At 41.2% G+C, this 10,765-nt stretch overlaps 1 protein-coding gene across 1 annotated transcript; it reads left to right on the forward strand.

The window, feature by feature from the left end:
- Positions 1-2,426: 2,426 nt before the first annotated feature.
- Positions 2,427-10,548, forward strand: LOC118212263 (RGM domain family member B-like). The gene is made up of 3 exons (XM_035389980.1): positions 2,427-3,052; positions 5,047-5,552; positions 6,740-10,548. Exons 1-3 carry the CDS (start codon positions 2,947-2,949, stop codon positions 7,454-7,456), a joined length of 1,329 nt encoding a protein of 442 aa, XP_035245871.1. The 5' UTR covers positions 2,427-2,946; the 3' UTR covers positions 7,457-10,548.
- Positions 10,549-10,765: the final 217 nt, after the last annotated feature.

The raw sequence follows: 10,765 nt of genomic DNA on the forward strand, positions 1-10,765 counted from the left end.
TCTGCACTGACAGGTCCAAATATCTCCTTACCTCAGTTTATACACTGCAGCACAGCAGCAGACAATCAGACTCCATCCACCGTTGACAAGTATTACAGATATTATCTTCCTTGGCTGTGCTTTTAATGGATAGGTTACAGACAGAGCAGGCTGACAGCTGACATGATGTTTTGTGATACAATGGGTGGTTACCAAGCAAAGGCCATTTAGACGAGGGGAGAACACAGTGTCTGCAAAAAGACAGGATATCTGTGCTCAGTAATGAAAATGGCAGCGAGTGAAAAAACATATTGTTAAATTCAGCACTGTCCTAGCAAGATATCCACTTTGCATTTTGAGAGGAATCAAGAGACCAGAAGAAAAACTGCGCAATGAGAATAATATTAGCTTAAGAATGGATGGACACTGTGGGCATTTTATGTGTGTGTGTGTTAGAGAGAGAGAGAGAGAGAGAGAGAGAGAGAGAGAGATTACGTGCCTGTGATTCAGTGATTTGTCTGTGTGAGACATACGAGCTGCCCTGCATACTGCCTTATGCTATTCCAGTTGTCCTATATTATCATTTCAAAGTGAAGTACTTGAAGCTGGATTAATCTGTTCTGGTGTATTTGTTTGTTGTGATCTTGTGTGTGGGCCTAGCACGCTCAGTGTCTTTGTACGCTACCCTAACCTGTATAGCTATGTCACTCGATTTTGTTTATTAAAGGTTGAATCTTTGGGAGACTGAAACCCAGGGAAGACCTCTGATCTCCTCACACATTTGCCAAGGAAACTGGTTTATGCATTTTTCCTCAAAGAGAACAGTAGATCATATTTTACCTTTTTACAGAGTCTGAGATGAGGCCAATGGCAGAGAGCATTACAGTAACAATTTTGAGCATGAGCTAGAGAATATGATACACAGTATTTGAAGTGTTCTACTCAGATTTTCTTTCCCACCTAGGAGTTAAAGAAATTAGCACCTCCTGCCAAAAAATGAGATGTTATCCTAATGAAGAGAGCTGCCTTTGACAGGCAATGTCCTGCCTGGAGAAACAGACTTCCTAAAACTTATTAAATTAATAAGAGCGTCTGCTAAAAATTCCTGTAATGTAATAATGCCAGTCATGAGCCAGTATCTGCTGTCACACACCCAGTGACCATGAAACGGTTTATTTCCATAAGTGTATTATAACGGAACAAAGAAAACCATGAGGACAACATTTTGCTTTATTAGTATGCCTGCTACTTTGCATGACTGCATCGAGTCATAATCTTGATGTCAAGCGAGTGCTCTTTACTGGCAAGACTTGCTCAACTCCCTCAATGGATATTAAATCTCTCCTTTCTGGCCATACCCAGACAATTGGGAGGTTTCATGCCAGAATATGTAGGGAGCCAGAAAAACAGGAAGAGGGTGGTCTGGGGTCTTGAAAGCAACATATGGCATATATAGCACACCAAATATAGCAGTAAACAGCGATTCAATTTAGAAGAAAAAAAATTAAATTATTCTGTAACAAAACATAATTCTCTATTCAAAGCAGTGATAGGATGAATGTAGAAGAAATGTGCTTTTTGTGGAACTGCACAATTCACCTGACCTGCTTGTATACGACCTTATAATCACTTATCTAGACTACTGTAGTCTTGCTGGCTGGCTTACCAGCCTGTGCCCTCAGGCAACTACAACTTGTCCAGCATACTGCTGTCCACCTGATCTAAAACCTGCTGAAATTTCACACGTGCTAAGCCACGTTTGAACACTGCAAATGGTATTTGCCATATCCTATCTCCAGACAATGATCACACCAAACACTCACCCAGACCCCTCCGATCAGCATCGTATCTCCACCTGGCTGTCCCATCCCTTCAGGCTGCCGGCAGCCACTATTAATCTCTGCCCTCATTCAAAGATGCTGAAACGACTTTCCCCAATCAGTCAGAAAGACAGATTCGTTGGCTGTGTGATGTGAAAATATTTCACAATATACCTTTCAAAGTACACCTCAATGTCTCTGTTTAATTACACCTGAAAGTACATCTCAATGGCTCAATAAAAAACAACAACTCTACACGAAAGAATCGTTAAACATCTGACATAAAGGCTGTGAGTGCAGGCTACTGTACTTTTTCGCATCTATTTACTTCAGCATGCGTAAATCTGTGAACTCCTATGCCTTCAATTTAGAATGCATATTTCGAGGAAAAGGCAATGAAATCATCAGCTAATTCTAAACTTTTATTCTGCATGTAGAAACTGATGTGATTTCTCATTTATTCGGGTAATTGTATATAGCTGTTGAACATAAAATTTAATCCTCACCAAAATGTTCAGCCTTATTACACACAAGTTATGCAGAGTAGCCTACTGCTTTACGTTTACATTCACATGGTACCCGATTCATATAACAGATTAGAGTAATTCGTCAACTTCATGTTGTCTCGTGGGCTAACGAGAGCCAATATAGGCGTTTGTGTTCCTTCGGCTTTCTTTGGGTTGTCTGGGCGGTGCTAGCATGTAGATGTGGGGCGGGTGTTCCGGTCATGCGTGAAGGGTATTGTTGAATTTGCAGCTGATCACATCAAACTGAAGTGATCTGATTTTCCTTTTTATGTGAGTTCTATGTTGTGCGTGTGTAATGTCAAAGCGGCAGATATCACTTGGAGCCGTTCGAAAAAGAAGGCTGTACAACGAAGTTAGCCTACTGTAACCTCATCCGAAACTGACGTAAACTCCATGCAGCTGCACACACCGCCGCGTTACTAGCTAGAATCTGTCCCGCACTTTTGCAGTCGTTATTGTACTTGTGCGTCCGTGACTTGTACCGTAGCATTTTTCATGCTGTTGCTTGACCAAGGTGGCGAGAGGATTGCAAGCTGAGGCCCAGTTTCCCGGCAACTGGGCAAGTCTAGCTCTATTTTTCAGCTGAGCACCCGAGTGCATCACTACAGAGACCTGGATGGATGGGTATGGGGAAAAGTGGATTTTGCTATCCCGGGGCTGATCGCCTCATAAACGCAGCATCAATTTGCCTAGTGTCGCTTGCTTTGATCTCCTGGGTAGAAAAAGGTAAGAACATCTCTGTTGACGTTACGCTTGTGCTTTGTTGGCAAATTTTCACGTTCCACGAAAACTTAAAAAACTTATATTTGCCTTAGTAACTCGAAACCTTGGATAAGGCTTCTGATCTATCTAACATTCTTGCAAGCTAATGCTCCACTGTCTTTATCAAGTCTAAATCAAGTCTTTATGTTTACCTGAAATTACCTAACTTTGGTGATGGGGCTTCGGAGGCAGTACTTTATGTTTGTGTCCATGCACAATTAATTAAGGTTTAATTCAACATTCAGCAATATCTGGGATATAGGGATAACGCACACTCTTTTAGAATTTACTCTGTTAGAGCTGATTTCACACTGAAAAGTGTTTGTGTTTATGTGTTCTATCCGTGGTTTCAGTAGGTTATTATATTTATGTTACATTTTGCACTCTCTTTTTTGGAGAATGAGGATCTATTTAAGTCACAACAAACAAAATCCCGGTCAGTGTACTTAAATTTTTTTATTTTATTATTTATTTATTTTTTTGACGCACATCAGACCTTTCCCCTTGTCCTGAGTTATCTTCCTGGCACTTTCACACTAGCTAGTTTAACACCATTAATGAAGCATAGTGCATCTCTTAGAACAGCGGAAGAATTGGCACTTCTCTTACAGAATTCAGGCAAACAAACTGCAGCTGTCACAATGTCTGTGAGAGAATACCAGTTAAAACCAGTTCAGTCAAGGCTGGTGAAGAGGGAGACACTAATGTAAAACACGAATATGCACTTGAGGGTGATCTAATTATACTCGGTGTAATGGTGAAAAACACATTTTTTTTCCCCCTCCTCTTACTCTGTTGCTTGATTAACGTGGTTCATGCTTCAGAAATAGAAGTAGTCTGGTCAGAGAACACAGTACATTCTTAATGCAAAAAGGTTGGGTTTGAACAGAGCAGTCCTTTCATCCCTCTCTCCCTCGGTTCTAAAGGGGCCCAGTCAGTGTGCCAGAGTGAAATTTCAAGATGTGGAATTTTGCCAGGGCAGTGAGGTCAAGGATCCCGATGCTTACTAAGGGAGTTCATTTTAACAGCTGCGTAGCAGGCAGAATGTGGAGGTTTTTATTTTGTTTTTCAAACCTTGATTGTGTGAAATGAATCGCCTGCTCATCTGTGCACATTCAATGGAAAGCAGGGTGTCTATCTTTCTCATGGTGACGCAGGCTCATAGATTGAGGAATGAAAAAGTTTTATGCTATAAAATACGTACATTTGTATTCTTCGTATTACTCTTTTCCTGGAAAGAAAGAACAATGTCTTCATGTCTGTTTGAGTCTTCCTCATTTTTTGAGTGTTCTGTACCAATGAGTAATTATGGAAATAATAAGTTTAACACATGTATGTAAACACAACACTCAAATGGCATTGCTTTTATCATGTTACAGTAGTTTACATAGTTCTGTTTGTGAGAGTCTGTTCTGTTCAAACAGTAGCCTATATGTGTATTGAGTGGTTAAAAAATTTGAGCTGTCACATAAGTGACCCGATAGCTAGGCAAGGTTGTTAATCGTTCTTTGAAATGATTCAATATCAGATTAATATGAGAATCTATTAGCTAGCTAAACTTAAACAGAGCCGTGAGTTGGTAATGTTTTGCATCACCAAATGTCAGGACATGCACAGGACATGTGTTGATTGCTGTGCTATCAGTATTAAGACCAAGCCTCCCTGAAATGAACAAAACTCATGGAGAGCATAAATTCTTCCCAGTACATAACCTGCTAATGTAAAGCTATGATAGCGGTGACTGAGAGGCATTTTAGCCAATGAAATCATGTTTCTAATCGTGTATAGGTTGTTACGCTTACATATAAGGACAGGCATTTTTTCTTCTGTGTAAATGAACCATAGCCTTTTTAGTATGCTTGCTGTGAACATTGCGCACTGGGGGGAAAAAAAAAGCTCTGGTGAATTTATACATAATAAGGTAGTATTACATATTGATTTTTTTTTCTGCTTCCCAGGGGAGTGCCAAGCACAATACTCTCAGTGCCACATTCAGAAGTGCACCACAAGCTTTGTCTCCCTCACCTCCCTCCTCAACCCGTCCCTGCATGGCTTCGACACTGAGTTCTGCAAGGCGCTCCGGGCCTACTCCGCCTGCACCCAGCACACATCCAGGAGCTGCCGCGGCAACCTGGTGTTCCACTCGGCCACGCTGGGCATCAGCGACCTCATGACCCAGCGCAACTGCTCCAGGGACGGGCCTACCTCCGCCACCCGCCTGGAGGCCCCTACGGAGCCCTGTGACTACCACAGCCGCCAGCATGGCTCGGGGGCAAGAGAGGGCTCTCACCCCGGCTACCTCTTCTGTGGCCTCTTTGGGGATCCCCACCTTAGGACCTTTAAGGATGACTTTCAAACCTGTAAGGTTGAGGGAGCATGGCCCCTCATTGACAACAACTACCTGTCAGTGCAGGTAACAAACATTCCTGTTGTAGCAGGTTCCCATGCCACAGCAACCATTAAGGTGAGTCATTCCTTTAAATGGCAGCCTCTTTAACAGTTTTTAAGGGTGGATCTAATATAACTTCCTCATTGAACAAATCATATTTACGACCTTAACTATTAAAGCCAGTATACTGAGGTATTTACCTACACACTTTGACTTTGATTATCAAGTTAATGGAGTAGTAGCATTACTTTGGCTGCCTTTGCCCGTGGGATGAATCCAGTGGGGGTTTCTGTGATGAGACAGGTCTGCTTTACTGGTACAGTATCTCTCACTGATTCTTTGCTGCAGCTCATGGGCTGGAAGTTAAAGGGTTTTTTTGGATGCAAAAAATGTAATGCCTGCCTGTGTCCCATTGAATGTTGTGAAGCCCAGTGGGAAGCTGTCTGCACTCTGCTGTTTCCGAGGGCAACGTGGAATTACTGACTGAAATCCTCAGTCCTACAGGACATCTCTGGTCCCTTTGCATACATCCACAGTCCACAAAGAGCTTGCTCTGTATGATCCTATAACCTTCTCAGTTGCTGTCTTCTGTCTAGATCTGACAGGGTCTATGACTGGGCCTTATGAGTGTATGCAGCGGTTATACGTCCCTCTTTGTGGTGTCCAGCTGATAAAACCGATCAAGAGAAAGGCTAGGAATCCTTGATTTTGTGCACACTGGTATTCTGCATGGGATGTAAGGAGTCGTTAGACTTCTTTATGAAGCTTATTCATGGAATCTTGTTGAGCACTTTATATTTAGGCTTTGATATGATGGCTGGCTCTTGTGGAAACAATAACCCTTTTGACACTTGCAGCCTTATCTTTATAGAGATTTTTATTGTAAAAAGTAGTCCGTCTCTGTTACTAATATGAAAACTTTGATGTGTATTCTATTTTTCAAATCGATCCAGGAAACATGGGTTTATAGTAATTCTACAATCTGCAGGTCTTCCATAAAACATGCAGCCACACTAAAAATTTCCTTCCACAATTCATCTATTTTATCAAATTGTAAAAATTCTTCCTTGGAAATGAGGATTGAGGATTATGTTCTCTGAGGAAGATTGTTCTCAACGATTTCCAGTGGCCTATTGATGTCCAATAAATGTGTGCTAAATCATTGTGAAGGGAGTCCCCCACTTCCTTGAACACCATATGAACAAGCATTTAAAAAATACACGGATGATTATATAAGTCCATTATTTCAAATTTTTCTTCAGATCACAATGATATTCAAACCACACCAGGACTGCACGGACCAGAAGGTGTACCAGGCTCAGACAGACGACCTGCCGGCCGCTTTTATGGATGGCACAGTGAGTGGGGGCGGCAGCAATGGCCACAGCCTCTGGATTGTGGAAAAGGCAGCTGGGCGGCACGTGGAGGTCCGCGCGGGTTACATCGGAACCACGGTGATCGTGCGGCAGCTGGGTCGCTACCTGACGCTGGCAGCCCGCGTGCCCAGGGAGGTGGCCATGGCCTTCGACGAGAGCCAGGACCTGCAGCTCTGCGTGAACGGCTGCCCCTCGGCCGAGCGCATCGACCAGGGCGGGCGCCTCCCCCTGCCGGAACGGAGTCCTCGCTGGGCCGGCCCCCAGCACCAGTATCGTCAGCTGCACCCCAGGGCCAATCAGGGCCTCGTGGCAGCCCCACGTAGCAGCGTCACCTTGGAAGCCGCCGTGATGGCGTGCCAGGTGCAGCTGGAGGTCAAGGACATCTACTTCCATTCCTGTGTGTTTGACCTCCTCACCACCGGAGACAGCGACTTCATCTCTGCTGCCTACAATGCCTTAAAGGATATGGAGACACTCCACCCTATGAGGGATCGCTGGCAGATTTTCCCCAGGTCCTACTCCCCTGGTCCTAGTCATCTCCACCACAGACTATTTCTCCTCTGCTCTCTCTTTTTTATGTTTTTGTTTGACTTTCTAAAGTGAACTTTATAATAAATGATATTGCCGTAATGTATTGAAAAACCTATATATATATATATATATATATACACACACACACACACACACACACACTTGATGGCTGCTTAATTAGATCAACCTATCTTTTACCGAGTTGGTCACCATTTTGCCTCTAGAACAGCTGAATTCTTTGCAGCATGGATTCAACAAGGTGCTGGGAACATTCATTAGGGATTTTTGTACAGGCTTACAAAATAGCATCACACAGTCCCTTCAGATTTTTATGCTATGAACCTGCCATTCCACCTCATCCCAAAAGTGCTGTATTGGATTAAGATCTGGGGACTATGCAGGTCATTGGAGTAAACTGAAGTCCCTGTCATGTTCATGGAACCATGGAATTTTCACTCACAGAACTGCCGCTTGGTGGATGTTTTTTTGTTTATCTCACCATTAAACTCTCAGACTATAGTGTGCGAAAATCCCAAGAGAGCAGCTGTTTCTGAGATCCTAAAATCACCACACACTCATACTATGGTCAAAGTTGCTTAGATGCTTCTTGTTTCTCATTCTAATATTTAGTCGAATGGAAACTAAACCTCTTCATCATATCTGCATGCTTCATCTATTGAGTTGCGGATACATTATTTGCTGTTTGGAGGAGCCGGCTGTTAGGGGGCAGGTGTACTTCATAAAGTGCCCACTGGGTGTATGTACTGTGCAAATGAACAGACAATCTTGGAAAAGGACACATCCTGTCCGTAAATGCTATGTTATTTTCAGGTACATTGCACATATAGCAGCGCGTAGTGATTTGTTTGAGACTTTTTAAATACCCTGACATTGAGCACATTGTTTAAACAGAGGCACTTTATTTTGCAAATATGTATTACATATGTTCCCTCATATTACAGCAAGATCTCCTGATAGTAACCTATTATATTTCAAATTGTGTGCATTTAAGAAAGCTGATCTGACTGGACTGAACTGATGAACTAGAACTGAATAGTTTTATGTAATTTTTTTATTTAATTTTGGGACAAAGAAATGATTATTTAGAGCAATCCAGCCTGGCAGTCAGCACTGTAATTCTCTTAATTTTATAGTGTTGCATGTTTTATATATTTATGAGCTTTAAAATTTTAAATTTAGCTACTGCTGCAATACTTTGACCTTTTGGTCAGTACAATACAGTACATTAAATAAAGTACATTTCTTTTCTAAAAATGGCAAAGCATAGTTGTACAATTACTACCTTTACGGTTGAAAATGTATTTCCAAATAACCAATCCAGAGGATAAAATCAAATTTATCACTGATTCACCACATATATTGTGGGAAATTTTTAAGTGAACATCAACCTGTAGAACAGCCTTTAATTTAGGAGATAGGCTAAATGAAATCAGCAAAAATAGGTTTAATAGCAACACACTGATCAAATGTGCATAAGGTGTCCGTTTCAATGTCAGCAATAGAACTGGTTTTCAGAAGTGGGGAAAATTCCTTCAATCATTGATTCTCAGAATTGTTTGGGTGCGTCTTGTGAAGGATGACAGACGGGCATACAGTGAACTCATTCTGTTTTCCTGCATTCTTCCACTGAATTGAGTTTTGTGTCCCTGGGGGTGCAGTAAGGTCATGTTCATTTGAATTGCAAAGTTAAGGGCGGCACAGTCCAGGGTCTATTCCTGACTCTCACCCAATGCACACTGGGATAGGCTCCAGCACTCCCCACGACCCTGTTCAGGATAAGCGGGTATAGATGGTGTATAAATGGATGGATGGATGGAATGCAAAGTTAAATTGCAGTCTGCTCAGGAAACCAATTCAGACAATGTGCGCTCATTCCATGTGTGAAATATAATCATAATCCATAATACAGCATCTGCTAGATAGTCCATGAAGTGCTGTACCTGATGCACTGAATGCATGTATGCCTGGAATGCACACCAGCATGTCACACAATGCCTGTCATTTAATCCCTTCAAATTAGAGAACATTTAGTACAGTCTACAGCCATTATTAAACTGCTGCCAACATGACTTTATTATTTATTATTTTTGCAAATAGCTGATTGTCTGATGGCTGTTGATTTATTGTGTCGAGATTGCCAGAACTATATACAGTACAGTACCGTATCAGATAATATTTATTTATAAACCATTGATAGGTATCCTTCATTCTGTTTTTTTTTTTTTGTTTTTTATTAATGTGGCGTATGAATGTAATATGATTTAAGTTTGTAAGTACTCTGATTAGGTGTGTGTGCACGCAGAGGAAACGTAAGTGGCACATTGCTGTTGTAAATCGTTTCAAATGACTGCAGTACCACCTAGTGGGCAGTTGTTACTTCAGTATTTTACTGGTTCCAATCAATAAAAAGTCTAGCTTTTTTCATAATATTCATGAACATATTGATAAAATTGATGTGTAGCAAGTCAGATGGATGATAACTATACTAAATACAAATTCAATAAATGTAGACAGTTGCAGACAAGCTGCTAGTGAAGGTTCTAGTGCTAAACCACATATTCAAATTTGGTCCTCAAGGTCTGTAGTGCTGCTGGCTTTCATTCTTCCCCTCTGTTTAGGACTGATATAAACCTGGGACAACAGGTGACTTAAATCTCTGGCCAATCAGTGTCATTAATTGATCAATTAGCTATTCGGTAGAAAAGAAAATCAGCAGGGTACAGTGTGTTTTATGCAGCGGCAAAGTTAAAAGACTGCATGAACAATTTATAACACTGCATATGCTACAACTAAAATTCCTTTTGAGTATTTTAATATTGTCATAATTGCTTTGTTCTCAATTAAAATAATGTATGAAGAAGACGTATTGCTTATGCAAGGCTAGGGCCGCCCTTAGGACAAGAAATCAAATATACTAAGCCATTGGATGAACTTAAGTAATGCAAAGAAACATTGATGATCGTTCATAATCATAAATTGATTCAAATGAATGATTACATTTTCTATGTACAGACAAAGTGACCCTCACATGAGGGTAATATGAAAAAAGCTGCATGTAAACTGGCTGGAGATGGTGAATGTTATTAATACAAACAATTAAGCTTTCCTTCTAAGGAAATATAATAAAACACTTCAGAAAAATTGTACTTGAGTGCTGGTATTTATATTTTCTGTTTGTTATATCTAAAGATGAGTGCGGAACTATTGTGGGTGCATGAATGGCAATTGTAGTTTTGTTGTAATTCTTCAGTCCAGTGAAATGAGGCTGTATATTTCGATACAAACCTGAAAGTGGGCGTGGCTTAAACTGGAAATTGTAAATAGAAGTACTAAGACAGTTTTCTAGCCTAATGTACATTG

The sequence above is a fragment of the Anguilla anguilla genome, chromosome 14 (assembly GCF_013347855.1).
Source record: "Anguilla anguilla isolate fAngAng1 chromosome 14, fAngAng1.pri, whole genome shotgun sequence".
NCBI lineage: Eukaryota > Metazoa > Chordata > Actinopteri > Anguilliformes > Anguillidae > Anguilla > Anguilla anguilla.

Coding starts and splice junctions, on each gene's coding strand:
- LOC118212263 (XM_035389980.1), top strand. CDS start 2,947: ATGGGTATGGGGAAAAGTGGATTTTGCTATCCCGGGGCTGATCGCCTC. Junction 3,053..5,046: donor GATCTCCTGGGTAGAAAAAG/GTAAGAACATCT, acceptor TCTGCTTCCCAG/GGGAGTGCCAAGCACAATAC. Junction 5,553..6,739: donor ATGCCACAGCAACCATTAAG/GTGAGTCATTCC, acceptor ATTTTTCTTCAG/ATCACAATGATATTCAAACC.